Here is a 21,388-nt window from a genome sequence, read left to right on the forward strand (position 1 = left end):
TGCCCAGCTATCTTAGCACTTGCCAGCACTTACCACTGGTACTTTTAACTCACTCAGCCACTCAGCCTTTGGGGGAACATTTATTGAGTGCCTACCATGTGCCAAGGGGAGCCAGTGTTGAACATAAACACAGGATTCCTGCTTTCAGGGAACTTAAGAGTCTGGTGGGGGAGGCAGAGATTAATCAAATAATCACACTAAAAAGGAACACATTACAGAGGTGCCTGGCACCCTGTAGGCCTTCTACAGGTAACTGGTGCATGAACACATCAGTAATCAGTGCTGTGAAAGAGAACATGGGGTGTGAGGGACAAGCAGGAGTTAACAGGTGAGTGGGGGAGGAAGAGCATTCCAGATGTGCCAAGTCCCTGTAGTAGGAAGACGTGTGGCTGATAGGAGGACGTAGAGGCCAGTGTGACTGGGGCAGAGTGATAGGGAACACAGTTCAGAGTGAGGCTGAAGAGACAGGCAGGCCAGGCCGGCAAAGCCTTTAAGGCTTTGGACAATTTTGACTGTAGCCCAAGGGCCATGGGGCACCCACGGAGACTTTCAGGCAGGGGTAACCTAACCAGCTTGTATTTTGAAGCAGTTGGTTGGCGGGAGTACCAAATGAATGCAGGGAGGCCAGTCACGCTATTTCTAGAGTTAACTGGGTTTGGGCTGCCTCTCCACTATATAGTGAGTGCCCCAAGACAGGATCAGTGCCTGGTACGCCTCTGAAAACACGCATGCACGCACACACAGAGCCTAGCCCGGGAGTGCACAGAAAAGTTACCCAATATACACTTCTTACAGCAATCTGAAATCAGAGTTATCCAGCAACATTCAACCCACCAGTTTATGTATACAGGGCCCTGGGGGCCTTGGGGAGCAATGGGTTGGGGAAAAGGAACACAGGTTTCCTGCTGACCAGTGTTTCCCATGGTAGAACCTGGGAGCCAGGCTCCCATCTCCTCTCCATTCACTTCCTCTATTAAACATGTTCATGTTCACGGCCGGCCAGTCTTCTCCCTGCTCCTGGCAGGGTACAGCAGGCTCTGTCCTCAGCCTTGAGCAGCAAAGAACCGGTGTGCTGACCTCTGCACACCATCTTGGCTCCTCAACGGTCCTGGCGCCGAAGTGGGGGTGACGGGGGATGCCGTACTGGAGGCAAGTCATAGTGTCCAGGTATGTGGCTGTTCTTGGGTGAGTCATAGTGGCCAGGAGGCAGGCCCGGAGGCAGAGACGGCTGGGAACCCACAGAGTCTCGGTCTGGAGACAGAGAGGGATGAAGATGAGAAGGAGGTGGCTCCTCCCCCTTCCCACCACTCTCCTCCCCTCTCCACCCTCTTCTGCCGGAAGACGGATGCGTAGTGCCTGGCTATAGGCCAGTTTGTGCAGCTCCTCAGCCGCCAGTGGGGGAGGCCATCTCGACCTGCCCACCTCACAGGATAGGAAGATGCTCTGTCATCTGCCTTGTTCCCACCTTTTCTGGGTATCAAGTCTACAACTCAGGTGCTGTAAAGCCACCATTTCAAATCCTCAGCCCTCTGAGGGAGGTACCGCCACCTACAGGCTCGAAGAGGCAGTGTGACTTCCCAAACCACCATTTCAAATCCTCAGCCCTCTGAGGGAGGTACCGCCACCTACAGGCTCGAAGAGGCAGTGTGACTTCCCAAACGTCATGCCTGGTTTGAGCCCAAGTCTGACGCCCAAAGGCCTTGCTCTTGCTGCCACTTCATGCCCACTCCGCATTCCCGCCCTCTGTCCCTTCTCTTCTCCCACCTCCCCTGTCCCTGTTCTCTCTGCCCCAGTGGAGAAGGAAGGCTCACCATGGGTCAGGGGGCTGGGCTGCTCATAGGTGCCACTGTCTCTCTCTGGCTGGGGGTGTCGCCGCCTCTGGCTGTCCCGGAGTTGGGGCGGCTGCCTGGGGGGAGACCCTGAGGGAGGGCCTTTCATCTCCATGTAGCTGCTCTCCCGGGGGCTCCCTAGAAGGCTGGGCAGGTCCCGGATGGTGGCGTAGGGGTTCTCACTGCTCAGGGAAGCCACACTGGCCCCCAGCCCCTCTTCAGAGATGGGCCCTAAAGATAGGGGAAAGAAATCAGGCTCAGTGGAGGCACTGGCCCCTAAACCCCAGCGCAGCTCCCTCCGTCGCTCCCCCGCCCTGCCCTGCCCTCACCTTTACTGTAGAAGGGGCCTGGGCCATTCCTGTTGCTGTAGCTACAGCTGTAGCTTCGGTCCAGGCGGCTGTTACCTGAGGAGGAGAAAGCAACCTGCAATCAGGCCCCTGGTCCCCTGCCCAAGGTCCCACCTCCTCTAGAACTGGGGCCCAGAATCCCCTTCCACAGACACACGCACTCAGATGAAGCAGGACGCTGGGCTGTACACATCCCCCCTCACCAGAGGCCTTGGGCCCCAGGCTCCTACCCCTGTCCAGAGGCCCTGGAGGGGGCTGCCGGCGGTGCTTCCAGTCAGCAGGCAGTGTGGCGTGGTTGTTATCATGCCCGTGGGCTCCACCTGGCCGCTCGGGGGCCTGGAGGCTGGCAAAGAGCTGACTGCCTGGGACCTGGCAGGGGAGGGGTGGGACAGGGAGAGCGACGTGCGTGGCTGGAGCTTTCCGGAGGACCGGGCTGTGCCCACAGGGCATCCACAGTGCAGCCCCACCCCCAACACTGACCTTGTTAGGGGGCGGGGGGTTAGGTGAGCACTGAGACAGGGTGTGGTAGCTGGGGTTGGAGTAGTAGTGACTGTAGCTCGGAGGGACATCTGCACAAACAGACACAGTTGCAGGGTGACCTGCCCGGTCAGAGACAAGCCTGGGCCCAAGACAGTCATTCTGTTCCAGGAGATCCGTAATCAGCCTCTCTGACCTCTCTCACTCTCTCCATCTCCCCGCTTCCCACCTACAAGGTCCAGGGAGGGATGCAGGAGCCCCGCACCCCATCTGCCCTGTACCTGAGAGCCAGCCACTCATGTGCGTCCCCGCCCCCAGGCCAGCTCACCTGGCATGACGTACTCAGAGCCGTCCAGCCGCCCGCTGCTGTAGGCCACTGCCAGGTGCTGGTGCGCTTTGCCTTTTTGCCAATGGCGGTAGCCAATGAACAGCGCCACCAGGGCCACCACCAGGGATCCCAGCACTGCAATGCCAATCACTGCCCCGAGTGAGTTATAGGCCACTGGAGAGGTAGGCATCATGGTGAATGGCTCCTGGCTTCCTGTGGGGGACGGGGTGGTCACTCAGGACAGTGTCTTGGCCCTACTGGTGAGCTGGGGATGCATGCGTGGGAGAGGCCCCAGTAGGGGGGCAGGGTGATACAAGGGTACCACCTAGCAGAGACCTGGGCATGTACCTGTGTCCTGGTTCCCTGGGCACAGTGCGGGGCGGGGTGGGGGTAGGGAGGGGCTAGATGAGAACTCACCAATCCTGCAGGGGGCGCCACTGTGCCCTGGGGGACACACACAGGCCCCAGTCTCTGGGTGGCACCTCTCTCCGGGACCGCACTGGCATGGTTGGGAACAATTGGCACCGAACACCCCTGGAGAGCAGCCTGTTTAGAGAGCGGAGGAGGCAGGCGGGGATCAGAGGGGCCAGGGAACAGCAGTCCCCTCCTCAGGCTAGGGCTGACTTGGAGGCAGGGGCATGGAGTTCCCCTTCTGCTGGTACCTTCCAAGCAGAGATGTCCGGTCCGGCCTGGGGGGCAGAAACAACTCCCATGCTGGGGGTGGCAGGTCCCGCCATGGCGACACTGGCAGAGCTGGGCACAGTTGGCCCCCCAGTGTCCTAGAGGGCACGCTGCAGGAGACAAGGTTGGAGCCTGTCTGGTGGGCAGGGCCAGCCCCTCCTGAGTGAATTCTCAGCCCCCAGCATCACTGAACTCTTCAGCTCAGCTTTGGTCTCCCCAGGGGCACCAAGGCTTTGAACCGTATCTACACGCTGATGACTCACAAATGCTTATCCGCAGCCCTGTGTCTTGCCTGAACTCCAGACCCACGTGCCCAGCTGCCTGCTTAACTTCTGCACTTGCCTATCTGATAGACTTTCAAAATAACTTGACCAGGGCCAGACAACCAAAGGCTTCCAAACTATCCTATATTGCTTAGCTCTAGACCTTTTTTTTTTAACATAAGAGAGAAATAAGTGTCTACACTATTCACGGTATAATTTTTGTGTATCTGACACTAGCAAAAAATCTAATAGTAGTTACAGAATTCTATGGAAAAGCTCTTGTCCAAGATTACTTCCCTCTACCCTGCCCATCTTTTTCATGGTAATGGCTTCTCATTTCCCCTTTTCAAAATTTGTTTGACTCAGTTTTCTGGACTAATCTTTTCCATGATGTCCTTCTTATATTTATGTGGGAAAGAGGCCATGTATAAATAAGTAAAAATAAGTTGGCAATCCAAAAGAAAAAAAGAACATGTCCAAAACTGAGCTTATGATTTTCCCCGCCCCCGTACAAACACTGCTTTTCTCAGGCCTCCCGTGCAGAAAGGCAGGGAATTTTTTTCCCTGACCTGTTCATTGCTGCATCCTGAGCACGTAGAACAATACCCAGCATGTAGGTGATGCCCAATAAATTTTTGTTTATAGTGTTTATATAAATGGCTGAATCAAGGTGGGTTCGGAGGCTTTTATACCCAGGAGCAGGGGAAAGGAAGCCTCTGGTCCTCAGCCCACCCCCTCATGCACACATGCTCAGACACAGGAGCCACCACCTACGTTGGGAGCAGTCAGGGCCTGTCCAGCCAGCCATGCAGTAGCAGGTCCCATTCGAAGGGTGGCAGGAGGAGTGGTTAGCACACTTGCAGGGCACACAGCGTTTGCCGTAGCGGCCGGGCTGACAGGCTGGGGGAAAGGGGCTCGTGGTGACCAGGGGCAGGGGCCAACCCTCAGTCAGCCCGTGACCCCACTCTCTCCCTCCCTCCTTCCCACTGCAGCAACCGGCCCAAAGACTGGAGTCAGCACAAGAGACCAAGAGGGGTAGAGTGGGGGCTTCAGGCATCTGACACTACACTGCACATTACTGCTGGCAGGCAGGGGGAGGGGAGGGAGCCTCACATCTCTGGCAGGAGGGGCCTCGGAATCCAGGTGCACACACACAATTGCCATTCTCAGGGATGCAGGTGCCCCCATTCTTGCAGGTGCAGGTGTTGCTACAGTTGGTTCCCCAGAAGCCCTCAGGGCAGGGCAGGTGGCAGCGGGTACCTGTGAGAGGGGTAGGATGAGACTGGCCTGTGGCCCCCCTTCCGTAGGGTTTCTTCTGAACACATGTCCTGTGGGATGCACCCCCCAACTCCACAGTAAGCCCGGGGCCTGGACACCCAGAACGCTCACCTGTCCAGCCAGCTTGGCACTGGCAGTGTCCGTGAACAGGGTCACAGCCATCAGAATGGTCACAGTCACAGCGGCTGGCACAGCCTTCACCAAACATCCCCTTCTTGGAGAGGGAGTGGAGGGTAGGATAGGCCAGTCAGTTGGGGGGTGCTGTGCCCTTCCCTCCCCCAGGAAGGCAGACTGTTGTGCACTTACCAGGCAGGGGAACTGGCAGTGGGTCCCGTGCCACCCAGGGGTACAGGTACAGGCTCCAGTTTGGGGGCTGCAGGCTGCCTCGTGGGCACACTGGCAGCTGGCATTGCAACCAAAGCCCCAGGTTCCAGGCGGGCAGGGCACGGAGCAGTTACCATGCTGCCAACCTGGAAGAGGGGACTTGCAAGTAGGCATGGGGACCTGGCTCCCCTCCTGAGCCAGCACACACTGGGCATTGGCTCTGCCAGGCTCTGCACTATGAGCTGGGGCTGGGGGTGGGGATGCCCATGGCCGCATAGGAGACAAACATAGAAACTGTTGGATGTTGGACAGAAGGTTGAAAGACCGCAGGGGATGCACCACCACCTTCTGGGTCTTGGTTGCCTCTTCTGCAAAATGAAGGAGGGTGGCAGCAAACCCAAATGCTTACAGAGGCCCCAACAGGTAACTAAATGAGTTCTCCAGATCATGTGTAAGACAACAGGGAGGAGTGGGGACTGGAGACTGGACTTTTGTTAAATATGATAGAGAGCTAGTCAAACAAAACATATCTGTGTCCGAATCTAGCCTAAAGGTTGCCAACGTGCCACCCCTGGTAGATCTCCGAAGCCCTTGCTGGAGCTGCCATTCTGTGATTCTGTATGTCTGAGGATGAGGAATGATCTGCAAAGAGGTACCTCTGGCCTGGGCCTTTAAGGACAATTGGGATTTTTGTGGTTGAAAAAAAGCAAAGCGGATATTCCAGGAAGGAAGTAGCCTGGCTACTTTCCCAGCAGTCCAGCTGCTGACCAGTGCCTCCACCCTTACCCTGCAGCCTCTCCCCTACCCTTGGCCTGCCTCTACCCTTGGTCTCTCCCTTCTTCGCATGGCCCCGCCCCCAAATCCCCTTCCGGGAGATCCCAACCCGTTACCTTCCTTGCAGACGCAGGTGCCGTCGATGGGCGAGCAGGCGATGGCGTTTTCGCAGGAGCAGCGTGCGGAGCAATTGACTCCATAGGTGTCAGGGGGACAGAGGCTAGCGCAGTGCGGGCCCTGAGAGCGGGCGGGAGCACCAGTGAGAGGAGCGGACAGGCTCCCGGGCCTCTCCGGCACCTCCCTCGCGCCGGAGCGCGCCTCACCGTGTAGCCGGGCGCGCACCGGCAGAGGCCGCTGTCGGGCTGGCAGACGCCGCCGTGCAGGCAGAGGCAGTGCTCCTGGCAGCCGGGCCCGTGCGTGTCCTGCGGGCAGCTCTCGTTGCAGTGGAGGCCCGCCCAGCCCGGCAGGCAAGAGCACTCCCCGCTCATCGGGTGGCAGCTGCGGGCGGAGGCGGGGGCGCGGAGCGGTCTGAGGCCGGGTCCGCAGGTCGACTTCCCCGCCCCCTCCGCGTGGTGGGAGCCGAGCATCGCCGAATTGAGGGGGACATCGGGGAGGCTCGGTGCTGTTCCGAGAGCGGTCTCTCCCCGTCCCCGAGGCCCCTCCCCTTTCCCTTCTGTGAGATCTGCCCCGCCCTAGGTCCTTTTTGTGACTCCGGTGGCTTCAGCACCGAAGGCCTCTCCCATTGGCCTCCAGACCCCTTGACCACAGTGCCCGCGGCCTACTTGAGACTGTGTTCCGGGTCGCAGGTGCAGGGCATCTGGCAGCTGAGGCCGTAGAGGCCGTCGGGGCAGAGACGTTCGGCGCAGCGGTCCCCAGTGAAGCCGTGTTCGCACAGACACGCGCCGTTGGCCGGGAAGCAGCGGGCGCCCGTGGCGCAGTCGCAAGTCTCAGCACAGTCCTGCCCGAAGCGGCCCACGGGGCACTCCTCACGGCACCTGGGCACCTCGCAGGAGTGAGCCTGGCCACGCCGCCCGCCGCCGCCCCCGGCCCACCCCAGGCCACTCCCACCCCAAGCCAACACCACTCACCGGTCCCCTGTGTATCCCGGAGCGCAGCGACACTGCCCGGTGAACCGGTCGCAGAGGCCGCCGTTGTGACAGCGACATTCCTGGGAGCAGTTGGGTCCATAGGAGCCCTCGGGGCAGGGCAGGGAACAGATGGTGCCCTGTGGGGGTGAGAGGTCGGCAGAGCCCCAGGAGCCCAGCCCTCTCCCCATGGCCACAGGACCCGTCAATACCCCTACACCCCAAACCCTCAAACCTCTCCAGGGCCCACACAGCCTAACCCCCTCACACACATCCTCCTGGGAGCCCTACAGAGAACCGCCCACAGAATTCATACCCACAGGCCCCGCCCTGCATACCATCCAGCCAGGTGGGCAGCTGCAGGAGCCCCGAGAGGCCTGGAAGACACCCCCATTTTGGCAAGGAGGGGTGCTGGGGCAGAAGAAGCCAACACTGTCCTGTGAACAGGACACCTCGCAGCTGTTGGGCAGAGGGGGTGAGGTCAGTATGTAGACAAGCAGTACCTGCTTCCCCCTTTGCCTCCAAGGGCTGGTCAACCACAAACAGGCCGTCCCCAGGAGGAAGGCCCGACCCCAGGGCTCAGTGAGTCTCACCCCCGCTTCCCTGTTGGGTACTGCCGGGATCAAAAAACAAACGTGTCCAGGACTGGAAATGGCAGGGACACCCAGCCCCATCAGGAGGGGTAGAGCGAAGAGCCATGGGTGGCGTGTGCTCTCCACGCACCCTCTGCTCCACCTCTACCTTTGCTCATGCTCGTCCCTCTGGGGTCAACATGTCTGCCTGCCCTGGTTTTCTATCCTGAGGGCTCAACGCCAGAGCTCCTCCATGAAGCTGGATCTTTGATCTCCAGCTAGATGCACATTCTCCCTCCTGTGACTCCTCAGCTCTCCCTGCACCCTGCCTTGCAGTAGGGTTCTCTGCGTCCCTATCTCAGCCCCAATTTGGGACGTGCTTTCGCTCACACGCTAGTTCAGGTTATCTTCACAGCAACCCTCCTAGGTGGACAATACTGCTCCCATTTTACAGACCGGAAACAAACACGTGAAGAGCCAATGATTTGCTCAAGGTTGCTCAACCAGCGAGCAGCAAAGCTGGGACCAGGATCTGGGCCTCTTGACTCCAACCCCACGTTTGGGATGCTGAGTCCCCTTGTGTCCCCACGTATGCCCGTGCATCCTGTGTCTGCGATCCCGTTAGTGTGTGTTCCTCCTGTTACACACCTGGGCCCGGTTCTCTCTGGGGGGCAGAGGCAGGCTCCGGTCTGTGGGTCACAGGGTGCCCCATGGCACTGGCAGCTGAACTGGCAGGCAGGGCCATAGCGGCCAGGGGAGCAGGGCCGAAAGCAGTGTGGAGGCTGCAGCCCAGAGGGACAGGAACATGCCCCACTCTTGGGGTCACAGGAGCTGCTGTTGCCGCAGTTGCAGGGCTTGTCACACTGTGGCCCCCAAACTCCCAGGGCACAAGCTGTGGGATGGGAGAGCGGAAGGGGGTCAGCAGGGGTCTTGCCCCTCCCCAGCCTCCAGTTAGTCCCCGTCTCTGTGTCCTGGCCCCCACACATGCCCCCATGCCCGGCTTTGGCCCCTCCCCCTGTACCACACCTCCAGAAAAGGCTGCTGGCTGCAGTGGGACTCTGCTGGGTGATCGCCCTGGGGGCCTAAGCACCTGTGCCCTGGTAGGGAGGGTGTGCCCAAGGCTTCTGCATCCCTGGAGGCACAAGGGGTCATGCCCTGCCGTCACCAGCCACTCACCACTGGAGCAGTCGTCGCCCCGCCAGTCTTGCACACACTGGCACTGATTGGGTGCCACGCAGCGGCCATGAACACACTCTCGAGCACAAAGCGCTGGGGCAGAGATGGGGTGGGGTGTGTGTGAGAAGATGCTTCCACCCCTGCCGTACCCACCTGTTATTCTCTGAAGCCTAACCCCAGCTTCCTCCCACACCAGGGACCTGGAGTTCGCCAAGCAGCAGTTCTGCCTCTAAGATGCAAAGAGACTGAGAGTAAAGCAACTCAGGTCAGAGCGTGTCAAGACCTCAGGATTCCGGACTCCCGAGCTCCTTTCTGTGAAATTCTGGAAGCACCTTGTTGGGAAACGGGCAGGCGGGGTTCCTCACGTAGGGACCAGACATGGATGCTGTCCAGAGAGAGGGTAGGGGCTGGGCTGGGAGCTCAGGCTGGGCAGGGGTCTCTGTAGGGGCTGGTGACGGTCCAAGGCTGAGAGAAGGAGAGAGACAGAGCGGGCTCTGCTCTGGGGGTTTCAGGGTGCTGGGGGCGGGGGACAGGAGAGACTGGACGGCGACAGGTCGAGACAGATAGCAACAGAGAGACAGGGACAGGAAGAGTCAGAGAGAGTGCCAGACACCGAGTCCTGAGACACAGTGACAGAGAGATACAGGCAGCCCAGAGACAGAGATGCAGAGCCAGAGACTGCTGAGGGACATGCAGAGAGAGGGTGGGAGAGACATAGGGACAGCTAGAGACAGACGTATGAAGTGGCAGCTTTGTCCCTAGAGACAACAGGGCCAGCGGAGGGCAGAGGAGTAGCCCCACCCTGATGAGGGCAGGGAAGGACTAGGTGGCCTAGGCTCCACTCATTCCACAGCCCCACCCAGGACTCACGGACACAGGCTCCGCTGCTCTCATAGAAGCCCCGGCAGCACTGCAGGCGCATTCGGTGCTCCGTCTTCACCACCTGGCGGTACACGGTCCGGTAGACAACCCTGGGGGAGACCCGGAGGTGGCCCTCAGTCCTCCCTGCCGAGGCCCCGGCTTCCAACCTTCCACGGTGCGGCACTGGGGGAGGCCTGGGGCACTGCCCAACACTCTGAGCTGGGGTAGCATAGAACATTCCCTCCTTGCCTCCCATCCGGCCACACACGTGCACACCATACACCTTACCTGCACACCCCAAACACACATACCCCACACACAACATGCCTTGAGTGCCCCGAGGCCAGATGCTCCCTCTGAACTCTAAAGGTTCTGAGAAAAGAATGGGGGTACAGAGGGGCAAGGCCCGGGCCGAGGCAGCTCCACTGGCACCCATCTGCCGATGGAGGGGGATGGGCACTCACGTGGGCCGGGGGCAGGTGTGTGGGCTCTCCCAGGGCCGGTCACAGGGCTCCGAGGGGAGCAGGCTGAAGGGGCGGGAGTGTGACTCCTTGGTTGTGGTGGTGAAGCTGCAAGACAGGGAACGGAGTCGGGGCCCAGGGCAGGGAGAGAGGCCTGAGCTGGCAGAGCGGAGCGGGAGGGGGGGGGCGCGGGGGGTGGCGAGGGCTTGGCCACAGTGGGGAATATTTAGGCTTGCTCCCTCGAGCCTAGGATGGACCCCCCATCTGTCCAGCTTCAATCTGGAGGGATCCTCCCAGAGTTGGAATATTCCTGGGAATATTCCATTCCAGCCCTCCATTCCCCGCTGCCTCCTTCTCCCTATGTGGGGAAATTGAGCTAGAACTGACTCCTGGGCCCAGCTGATGGAGATGGGTTGAAGCGCTTCTGGCCAAATCTTGCCCTGGGCCTTGTTGCCCAGCCCTGTCCCCTGGGCTCTCCCTGGGCCAGCCCCTCTGCTTGTCCCATAGTGAATGGCTCCTACCCTGTGCTCTGTCCTGCAGCTAGCCTCGCACAGGGACCAAGGGATGGGGATAAAGAAAGGACAGGGTCACAGCTGAGATGGAGACAGACAAGATCAAGATGGGGATGGAATCAGAGGCATCCCATCTAGGGGAGCAGAGAGAGTAGAGGCAGAAATAGGAGGGAGGTGAGGGCTGGAGAAAGGGAAGGAGGCAAGGGAGGGAACTGGAAAGAGGAGCCCCAGTGGGGAGAATGGGGAGCTGGGGGCTTGCAGCCCTCAAGGCACAGTAGGGGCCCTCTCTCACCTTTCCCAGAAGCTGCAGGTGTTGGGGTCCTTGGGGTTGAGGGTTCCAGCCAGCCCCAGGCCCAGGGCCAGGAGAAAGAGGGCACGCAGAGGTGATGACATTGCTGAGGCCTGTGACAGGGCCAGGTGTGGAGCAGGTGAGGGGCACTGCAGCCACAAACCTGGAGGGCCAAGTCTCTGCAGAGACCAAGCAGGGGTGGCAGAAGAGATGAGGCTTTGGTCCTCTGGCCCGGGCTTCCCAGGCTCCAGGTCTGATTCCTGACCAGGTGGAGCACGGCCATGCCTCTGAGACTTTCTCACACGGTTTCCTCTGTCTGGACGTCCTCCCCCTCATTCTTCACTTTAAGCACGTCCTCCCCCCCATTCTTCACTTTAAGCACTCACCTTTCAAGGTCTAGCCCAAGTGTCACCCCTCTTTCCCTGCCCTGCTTCCCGATCCACACTGGCAGACTGCCCCCACCCATCCCTTCCGGGACCCCCAGCACCATTCACCCACACACCACTGTTCTAGTGCCTGTTCCCTGACCATGACCTCTAGAGGCAGGGACCTGTGCCTGAATTCCCAATCCCCAGCACAGCCCCTACCCAGGGCACTTTGATATTATACCAAGGTGTGAAATTGGAGCCGATGAAGGGAAGTTATAAGGGAAGCCAACTTGGGCTCAGTCAGAGGAAGAACTTTCCAACGGTCAAAGCAGTTCTGTGATGGAATCAGCGACCTCAGGTGGTGAGCTCCCCATCACTGGATGTAGGCAGGCAGAGGCCAAAACCACCCTGATGCTGTTAGGGGCTTCCTGCTTTATGGGGTGGGAGTAGGGCTAGGTCCAGGTGACCTTGAAGGAGGCCCCTCCCCACCACTGGTGCGCTGGCACGGCCCATACTGACTTCTGAGAGCCAGTCATGACTTCTCTTCCCAACTCCTTGTTCAGTGCTGTCACAGTAGTAGCTTGAAACCAAGCACGGGGGTGGAAATCAGCAAACATCACAAATCAGGGCCATCCCCCCACCCAGCCCCCCACCGAAGCCGGTTGCTAAAGCTTTGCCAGCATACCTCTGCACCCAGCTCTAGGTGCTATCACCCAGGGGGTCCCCAGCCTGGCCTCAGACTTCAGAAGCCGCCACCTCCCTGTGACCACCCACCAGCCATCTGGAAATGGGCTCCTCCCCCCTCCTCCACCCCTGGCCTCGCCCAGTGGGTGGGAAGCAGGTCAGAACCTCAGAGGAGTCTCCTTCTGGCTCCTGAGCTCAGGAGCTGCAGAGGCCCTTGAGCACCCGCCGCCCCCCACCCCGCCAGTTTCAGATTCTCTGTTAACTTGCCCCGGCTCGGCTCCCTCCTCTACGCCGCCCTGAGGCGTCCACATCTGCTTATAATTTTCCCCGAGAAGAGAGAAAGGTCGTGGTAGCTGGCCCCTTAAGCCCCCTGAGTATCTCTGGAATGCCTGCCTCCAGGCCCCACCCCAGGCCTTCCACCCACACACTCCCAGGGTCCCAGCGGGCCGCTCTCACCTCCCATCAGGGCAGTGCTCAGAGGGAAGCTCCCTAACCTAACCGCACCCCACTGCTGCGTTCTGCCCAACCAGTAAACCCTCCAGCCTGCTCCCCACCCTCTCAGCGGCTGGGCTGGCCCACCTCTCCTCGGCTCCCTCCCACCCACTGCAAATTTCTACCCACCACCCCACTCCTGTCTTGCAAAGCAGCAAGGCCTGCCCATGACTCTGGTTAGTGGCCCCATCACAGCTCCACCAGGGCAGATCTCCACCTGTAGTCTTTTTTGTGTCCCTCCCATCCATCCTCAGTCCCCAGGTAACTCACCAGGCCTCTATGGCATCCTGGGGCCTGAGAAACTCAGGTGAGCCAGGGGCAGGGCGACAGGGCCCTTGGGCCCCAGGGCCTGAGGAGCCCAGAGAGTGTCCTGGGGGATCCCGGTGCTCATGATATGCAGCCTGAAAACAGGAAACAGAGCCTGGCTAGAATGTGTGTATGTGGGGAGGGCAGCAGGCAGCATGATCATGGGCGGAGCATGGCGTGGCTCTGTCCTCCCACCACCCTGAACTTGGAAGGTAGGATGTGGGGGAGGGTGGGGAGTTGTGGGGGAGGGATGCAGCCTGGCCTCAGGGAGCCAGGCCACAGTCAGGAGTGCCCTTCAGCCCTTCATAGTCTGGCCCTTCCACCCACACAACCCCCAGCTCCCCCCCCAACAGTTGGCTCCCTCTCCCAACATCCCCAGACTCTGCCCTTCACCCCAGCCCTGCTCTGGTCACCTTCCCAGGCCTACCCTGTCTGATCCCAGCTGACCTTCTCCCCACTTCTCCCTCGAGTGTGCATGGCAGCAAGCCCATGGACAGGACCCCAAGCCCCCCACGTATCTCCCCCTCTTCATCCCTCAGTCTGGTCCACACTCCCCTCTTCCTGCAGCCCCCGCTGTGCCCCTGGCATGCGGGTCCTGTCCTCCAATTGGAGCTCAATCTGTCTGGATACAGGGTCCTCACCCTTGTCCCTGGGCGAGCCTCATCTCCAGCCACGCAGGGACCCCCAGACTTACCTGGGCCTGGATCTGTCCCCGGAGCTCGAGGCTGCGGTGACATGGACAAGACCTGCAGCAGGAAGGCCCTGATGAGGCGCAAAGGGGAGGGGCTGTCCTTCCTCTCACCTACAGCAGCCCCCTCCCACCAGCCACCTCCTCTTAACCAACTTCTGGAGGAAATGGTTCCCCCCGGGGGACTTTGAGGGGGACCTCGAGATGGGCAGGGGAGCATGCGGAGGGCCTGACCCTAATCCCAGGGGGTTGACTCTAATAACTAGAGGGGTGGGGAGATTCTCTTTTCCCAAGGGCTTCAGGGTAGGACTGGAGAGCAGAGAAGGTCTCAGCTGGTCAGTGGAAGGGGCTGGAAGCCAGGATGGGGTCGGTGAGATCAGTGGCTGGTCCGCAGGGAGGGGAGAGATGAGATGGGGATCCTGGCAGAGAGGGGCAGGGTTTGGCCTCACCAGCCCCAGACCCCGAGGAGGGAACACAGGCCAGACCAGGAGCCCAGAGCTCCAGCCTGGCTGCCTAGGCTTGTTCCCATCTGAGCCTTTGTCCCTGAGGGGCTAGGGAACCTGAGACCCCGGCCCACCCTTCCCCAGCACCTCCAGTCCCAGCAGAACGGGGGCTATTGTGATCACACGTGCCCCTTCAAGGGGTTTAAATCAGACAACTAGTGGCCCCCCATCTGACCCCAGGGGCCCCCACTGTAGGCTCCCTTCTCCCTCTTCCTATACAGATGACCTCTGCCTTTCCCCTACTCAGCCCCCTTCCTCCGTGGCACCTCTGGATTGAGGGACCCACACACCTTCCCTCACAATTGGAAAACTAGTGCGACCCCCCTATGTTGTTCACTGTGTCGGCACGGGCAGAGCGCTGAGCAATTTCTGTGGATCATTTCGTGTAAAGCTTATGTCAGCCCACTGTGGTAGGTATGATTATTCATTTTACTGATGAGGAAACAGGCAAGGAGAGCGTAAGTTCCCTGCCCAGGGCCACACAGCCGGTAATATCAGAGCTGGGATCCAAACCCAGACTGGCAGATCCATCCCTGCGGTTCCAGGCTCTCCCGAGCCCAGGCGGGAATCCCAGGGGCTTTACATCTCTTTTTAACAGCCTTGGTTATGGAGAGGGGGAGCCTGGCGGGGGGCTGGACAGGAGAAGGGGATCAGGCTGGGGGCTGCCACAAGAACGCGATCACAGGCGTGGGAACCGGGATGTGTTTACAGTCAAGAATGAGCTGACACTTCTCTCTCCTTCACCTCGAGATGCAAAGCAGCTGGGCGCCTGGCCAGGCCCCCCCCCCCAGTCCCCAGTCCCGCCTGCGCGAGCCCCCAGTATCCCTGCCCTCTGGGCCTCCAAGCCCACACAGGGCCCAACCCAGCTCGCCTCCCCTGCTCTTCTGTTCAGCCTGATTCCTCTGGTGGGGAGTCCCTCTACCCTCACTGTACTCCAATCCGAACCCTGCTAGGAGGAGGGGGATGGGTCTGGGGCCTCTGAGAGGGGAGTAGAGTTCCTAGTGGACAGGAGATGATCCATGTCTATAGAAGACAGAGAACAAGAGTGGGGCTGATGGAAGTGAGACAGCAAGAGGAACTTCCCCACCAGCTCCCTTCCAGCTGCTCTTCTCTGGGAGGCGGTATAGCAAAGGATACCCTCTGAGCTCTGCATCCCCTCCCACCTCCCCATTCAAACCTGGGTTCGAATCCCATCTCTCAGTTCCCTCATCTCTAAAATGGAGAGGACAATGGTACTTCCCTTTGTAGGACTGTTCTGCGGAGTAATAAATGAGTTGATACAGATAAGTGTCTAGAGAGCTACATAAGAAGCTCAATGAACCATTGCAGTCTCCACGATGGCATCCTCAGCCTCACTCCTCCTGCACCTATCACACCCCTTCTCCACTCCCCTTGGCACTGTCATACTCTTTGAGTATTAATTCCAGGAAAAGCTGTTTCTTTCTTTTTTTTTCCTGAAGAACCCCCAGGATGATCCGGGAATGGGAATAGGGCCTTAGATGCTGACAGAGAGAAAGGAAGAGAGGAGGGGAGGGGACTAGGCTCCCCAGAGAACCTGATCCCCCAGAACGATGGGCTGCCCGCCAGGTATGCCTTCAAGCCAAAGGCGGTTGATGAGGCAGGACGCCTGGATTCTACTTCCCCCCAGCCCTCAGCCTGAGCACCAACTCCAGCTTCTTGCTTGTTTCCACTGGTGCCTCCTCTCTGTCTCCCTCTCCCCCACTTCCCATCTTGGAGGCCAAAGTTTCTAGTACTTAAAAGCTGTACGGCCTCCAGCATGTCACTTGAGCCCTGTGAGCCTCCATTTCCTCATCTGTAAAATGGGAGAATAACACCCCATATCTCCCAGGGTTCAGTGGGGGTTGGAACTGTTGGTTCCAATGACCATCCTGGAACTGAGCCTCAGACCAGAGGCTGCTCAGTGGACATGTGTCAATGCAAAAACAGAATCCTCCAAGTTCTAGGCTCTCTGCCTCTTTCTTTTTGCCTTTTGTCTTGCTCTTCGTCAGAAACTCTCTGCTTTCTGTCTTTTTTTTCTTCCTCCATCAGTTTCTTGGTCTCTTCTGCCTCTCTCCTTCCTTTTCTATATCAAGGCTACCACGTACAGTTGTGCAGTATGTTCACTGCACTAGGGAAGCCACCTTCAGGTATGGAGTGTAGGCTGAACTCCAGCCATGATCCACAAATCGAGCCCTGTGTCTTAGCTTGGTGCCAAGGTTGCCTCGCCCTGTAGCTCTCTTGTCTTTCAGGATCTCCCCTGTCTCTGTGTCTGTTCTCTGTGCCCTTTCCTAACCTCTCTTTGCCATGGAGACAGGATCACTTAGTCCTTCCCACTCAGCAGTGTGATCCTGAGTCCAAAGACTTCCCTTCCCTCCCCGTACAGGGATGCCCTCTAACCCAGCTCCGCCAGCAGCCTAGACGTCTCTGCTCCACGTGCCACTCAGAACACCCGTGTACACGCTTGTACACACACACACAGAGCCCCTCCTACATCCAGCCAAGCCAGGCCTTCGGCACGCCAGGCATGTCTGCCGGATGGAGGGACAGGAAGCCTGCATGTGCTCCAGAGGCTGGGCGGGGAGGGAGCAGGGGTGAGGGGCCGGCCTTGTGTTCTCTGTGGCTCAGGAAACAGAAGCTAGAGGGTCCTCAGCCCGACCTGTTTACTCATCAGGAAATAGAGAAACTGCAGGGATTCTGATTCACCAAACATTCAGCACGTGCCTACTGGAAGCTAGAGCCAGTCCGGACCCTCACCACCACCCACAGGTGGAGTGGTTGTTATCCCTCTCCATTTCACAGGAGAGACCATGGAGGGTCTCGGGTAAAAAGACTTGCCCAAGGCCAACTGGACGGCAGAGGCAACAGCAGGATTAGAATCTGCTTCAAAGAACAAAGCAGTGGCGGGTGGGAGGTAAGCCCTGGGGTGACACAGGCCAGGGAGCAGCTCCCCCTGCTGACTGCCACCCCCAGATACTGTTGGAAAGCGCAGCTCTGCTCTGGCCACTGCCTCCCTCTAATGCCTCCGTGGCTCCCCACAGTGCAGGAAAGGGCGCCCGGGGCCCAGGTGGCCAGCCTCTGCTCCCATCACACTGGACATGCCTCTCACCGCACGGCCACCTCTGCCCAGGCCACTCCTGGAATGCCCAGGTCCCACCCATCCTTCTAGGCCAGTCTCCTCCAGGAAGCCCCCTCAGTGGCTCTGCACCTCACCTGTTCCTCCCTTTCCTTGGACCTTTCTCCAGTCTCTTAGCACACTCACCACGGACCCCTGTGGCCCAAAGGACCCCAGTTCTTCCCTGAGGCCGGCTCCATACTGGACATAGACCAGTCCCCGAGAGGCCCAACACTTCCCCAAACTCTAGCCGAAGGCACCAGTGTCCCTCCTCTGGGGGCAGGTGGGACTAACCCAGGTCAAGTCAGGAGTTCACAGGCCCGGGAGCACCTCAAGTCTGATGGACAGATGAGGTAATGTACCCCATCTTGTGACTGCCAGCTTGTGAGTCTGGTTTCCCTACCAGGCTGGGACAGCCTCCAATTCCATTCTTGTCCCAGGCGCTATTAGGGGGCTGCTTACCCCCCAGGTGTTCCCTCAAGGTTCCCATCCCGTGGTCGTTATATTTTTATTAAGGTCTGTCTTCCCCACTGGAATGGAGCACCGTGGGGTCAGGGTACTTCTCTGCCTGCCTGACCACTGTGTCCCCAGCACTGGCCAGCACCTACACACACGCATCTAGGGTTCCTGGCACCCAGTGGGCAGTAATTAAACATGGTGTGGAGTGGATGGACTGATAAACTCTAAATCCTTTCCGACCTGAGTAAGCCCAACCTTACTCTGTGGGAAACGGGACAGGGAGGGATGTTTGGAGGCTGTGGCTTGTCCCCGGCTCACCAGACAGCAGGACCTTCCTTCTAGGGCCCTCAAGACACAACACTGGTAAGTCGATGGAAGGTGGAGTTCAGAAAGAACTTCCCAACATTACACAGTAAAAGGCGTCTCCAGACCTGCTCTCCCGACCTCGGGCAGGAATTCCTCAGGGCTGGCCTCCAAGTTCCTCTGGGCTGAGTGCATGGGAGTGCAGGGCACTGAGTCACCTGGAGAGGAGGGAGTGTGCCCGCACGCAGGGCCTGAGCCCTTATCCCGAACCTCCGGCCCAGGGACTACGCCCCTCACTGCCCATCCACACACCACCTCCTACACTGACGGACTAGGCCTCAGATGCCGCTATGTGAGGTGGGGTAGGAGGCACAGGCAGGAAAGGGGACTCACGAGGCTCCATGGCCCAGCACCCACCCGGTGCCGTTTCTGGAGACCTCCCTCTGGCCATGTGTGGGTGCTCTAACACCAATTCCTACCCCTTGTTAAATGCATATTGTGAGCCGGATCCTTTCTTTTCATCCTCTCAGCAGTCCTAGAAAGTAGGTACTATTATGCCACCTGTTACGTAGATGAGGAAATCCCAGGGAGTTCCCCGGTGGTCCAGTGGTTAGGACTCAGCGCTTTTACTGCGATGGCCCAGGTTCAGTCCCTGGTAGGGGAACTAAGATTCCACAAGCCATGCAGAAAGAAAGGAAGAAGAAAGAAAGCAAGAAAGCAAGCAAGAAAGAAAGGGAAAGAGAGGGAGGGAGGGAGGAAGAAAGAAAAGAAAGGAAGGAAGGAAGAAGGAAGGAAGGAAGAAGGAAGGAAGGAAGGAAGAGAAAAAAGAAATCCCGAAGAGGTTAAGTCATTTGCCCAAGGTCACACAGCCCACCAAAGGCGGGGTGGGGATCTGGACCACGTCTATCAAGCTCCGAAGGCTGTGCTGCCCCTTTCAGTCCTTCTACCCCTGTGATTTCTCTTTGGTCTTCGGACTTCCTCCTGTTTGACCTCCTCTACCACCTTCTTGTTCTTTCTCTCAGTCTCTGCTCTGTTTTTCCAAATATGCCTCTCGCTTCCCTCTGGGCCTTGTTGTTTCCAGAAGTCTCTATGCCTCTGCCTGTGTCTTCCTTGTCTGTTGGTGTCTGTCTGTCTCTCTGTATCTCTGTCTTTGTCTTTCCCTCTCTCCCCCCTCTGTCTTCTCTTGCTCTTCCTGCTGGCTTCTCCCCCATAGAGAAGCCTCTATGGTACCTCCCCCAGAACTAGTATGGACACCCTCCCCAGAGCTAGGACGGGCCCTAGGGCCCCTCTTGCATCCCGGGAGGGCTCTCTTTCAAGGTTTCCAAGGCTGCTCAAAGGAGAAGCTCCGAGCACTGTGGTGGAGGCCCTGCCTGGCTCAGGTCCCCTCTCCAGCAGAATGTGTTGGTGGGGGGAGGCAGACAGCAGCCCAGCGACCTCTATCTCTATCCAGGTTTCCGAACTGTGGATGGGACTGCCTGCAGAGCTGGTTTCCTCTTCTGGGAAAGTCTGATAGGGGATGGAAGCGGCGGCAGGAGGTGGGGGGGGTAGTGTAGAAACAGATGCCAACCCTCGGCTTCACCTCCCGTTGAAGAGAGGAAGACAGAGGGGAGTCTGGCTAACCCAGCTCCTAGGTGGCAGGGAGGGTAGCCCCAACTGCAATGGCAAGTTTAGCGGGTAGACTTTGGGAGACCTCAGAAGTGGGAGAGGCAGCAGCAGGAGACAGAGAGCTGGAGAGAGGAGAGCTGTCCCACACCCTGGCTCCCGCGTGCCCACACAGAGGGATTGTATCATGGATTGGGATGGGGTGGGACTCAGACAGCTCCCCGACCCCCCAGGCCCAGCTTAGGCCAGGGTTGAGAGCTGACCCCTTGCCCAATCCTGCCTGGAGCCGAGGTCTGGCTGAGTCTGGGAGCCTGGGAAACTCGGACCAGCACAAGCTGTTCCCATCCCCGGGGACTAGGGTCACAGCCCAAGCTCGGGAGAGGCCACTCATAAAAGGCCAGAGCAGGACAGCTGAAAGTTCACTACTGGAGGCCGGAGATGGGGTGGGGGTGAGGGATGGCCTTGCTGGGGCCTGGGCTCCGGGGCCCCCCACCCTCACTCCTCCTCACACATACCAGCCCATGGGGCTTTCTGGGGATCCACATGCCTGAGGCCTTGGGCCAACTTCTTAGTCCTCAAACCGGCAAAACTATGAGCCCCAGGGACCTGTAAACCTGGGTCCCTTCCCTCCATCCTCCTCAAACGTGTCTCCTGGTGGGGAGAGAGCCAACACTGTAATAAACACTGAGCAGGCACGGTTCTAAGCAGGAGACATGTTTATGCTCATCTTAGCCTCACAGCAAGCGCATAAGGTAGGCACTATATCTTATTATTCCCCTTTTAGAAATGAGAAACTGAGACACAGAGGTGAAGTCTCTTGACCAAGATCCTACAGGTAGTAAGGAGAGGAGTCGAGATTCGAACCTGGGCAGCCTTGACTCCAATGTGGGTGCTCTTAGCACTACACATCCCATCAGCCAAGTAGAGGGCTTAGCTCTCCAGCCCTGAAAGGGGGCCAGTGGGGTGGTGGCAGCCGCTGGACACACAAAGTCCCATACAAGGGGCTAGGAAACAGCTTCATTTGCATGTCATTTACATGCTGTTTCATTATGGATGGAAACCCCCAATCGCCTTTGGCCCCTCTCCACTGCCCCATCCCCTTCAGGTCTCTCTGTCGGTCTCTCTTTTCCCCCCCACCCAGAGGTCCCCCGGTGCAGGGTGGTCGCGGGACCAGGGGCGCGCGGTCACTCACCTGCCTCGGGACCCTATCTCGCCGTCCGCCTGGGGTGGGGACTGCCGGGGTGGGCCTGGAGGAGGACAGGGCGGGGGTCCCTGCGTGGAGTCCCAGGCCGACTGCGAGAGCGGCGGAGTGGCCGAAAGTTGGGCGGGGCGGGGGGCAGGAAGGGGGTGGGAACTCAGGCCCTAGCCAAGGCAGGAAGTTTTGACAAGGAAACCGGGAGCCGGGGGAGGGGAGATCCAGAATGCCCGGGAGGGAGGCTGTGTAGGGGTGGGACCACTGAGGCCGAGCGGCGGGGCCGACCCGACAGCCTGGATCGGGCGCAGAGAGGGGATGAGCAGGGGAGAAGAGCAGAGGCCCCGGGCCCGAGTCCCTCCTCGACTCTTCACCAGCTGTGCGGCCTTGGGGTACTCCGGCCTCAGCTTTCTTATCTGCAA

At 59.0% G+C, this 21,388-nt stretch overlaps 1 protein-coding gene across 6 annotated transcripts; it reads right to left on the minus strand.

Moving 5' to 3' along the window:
- Nucleotides 1–95: 95 nt before the first annotated feature.
- PEAR1 (platelet endothelial aggregation receptor 1) lies at nt 96–21,094 on the minus strand. 6 transcript variants are annotated; one of them, XM_082681325.1, is made up of 26 exons: nt 20,967–21,094; nt 20,290–20,425; nt 13,802–13,853; nt 13,072–13,202; nt 11,261–11,370; nt 10,460–10,564; nt 10,005–10,105; nt 9,135–9,227; nt 8,607–8,850; nt 7,725–7,845; nt 7,390–7,526; nt 7,084–7,296; nt 6,625–6,799; nt 6,418–6,538; nt 5,510–5,673; nt 5,315–5,417; nt 5,039–5,185; nt 4,700–4,825; nt 3,644–3,772; nt 3,399–3,527; nt 2,982–3,194; nt 2,657–2,745; nt 2,407–2,545; nt 2,159–2,233; nt 1,812–2,060; nt 96–1,251 (listed from the first exon to the last, which is right to left on the minus strand). In XM_082681325.1, the coding sequence occupies exons 5-26, from the start codon at nt 11,359–11,361 to the stop codon at nt 1,100–1,102; spliced, it is 3,126 nt and encodes a 1,041-aa protein (XP_082537451.1). In that variant the 5' UTR covers nt 11,362–11,370; nt 13,072–13,202; nt 13,802–13,853; nt 20,290–20,425; nt 20,967–21,094; the 3' UTR covers nt 96–1,099. The 6 variants fall into 6 exon arrangements, with proteins under 6 accessions (XP_082537451.1, XP_082537450.1, XP_082537452.1 ...); XM_082681324.1 differs by lacking the exon at nt 20,290–20,425 and having other exon boundaries at nt 20,967–21,072; XM_082681326.1 differs by lacking the exon at nt 20,290–20,425 and having other exon boundaries at nt 13,802–13,869; nt 20,967–21,061.
- Between the last annotated feature and the right edge of the window lie 294 nt (nt 21,095–21,388).

The sequence above is a fragment of the Grampus griseus genome (genome assembly GCF_964374135.1).
Source record: "Grampus griseus genome assembly, chromosome: 1".
Taxonomy (NCBI): domain Eukaryota; kingdom Metazoa; phylum Chordata; class Mammalia; order Artiodactyla; family Delphinidae; genus Grampus; species Grampus griseus.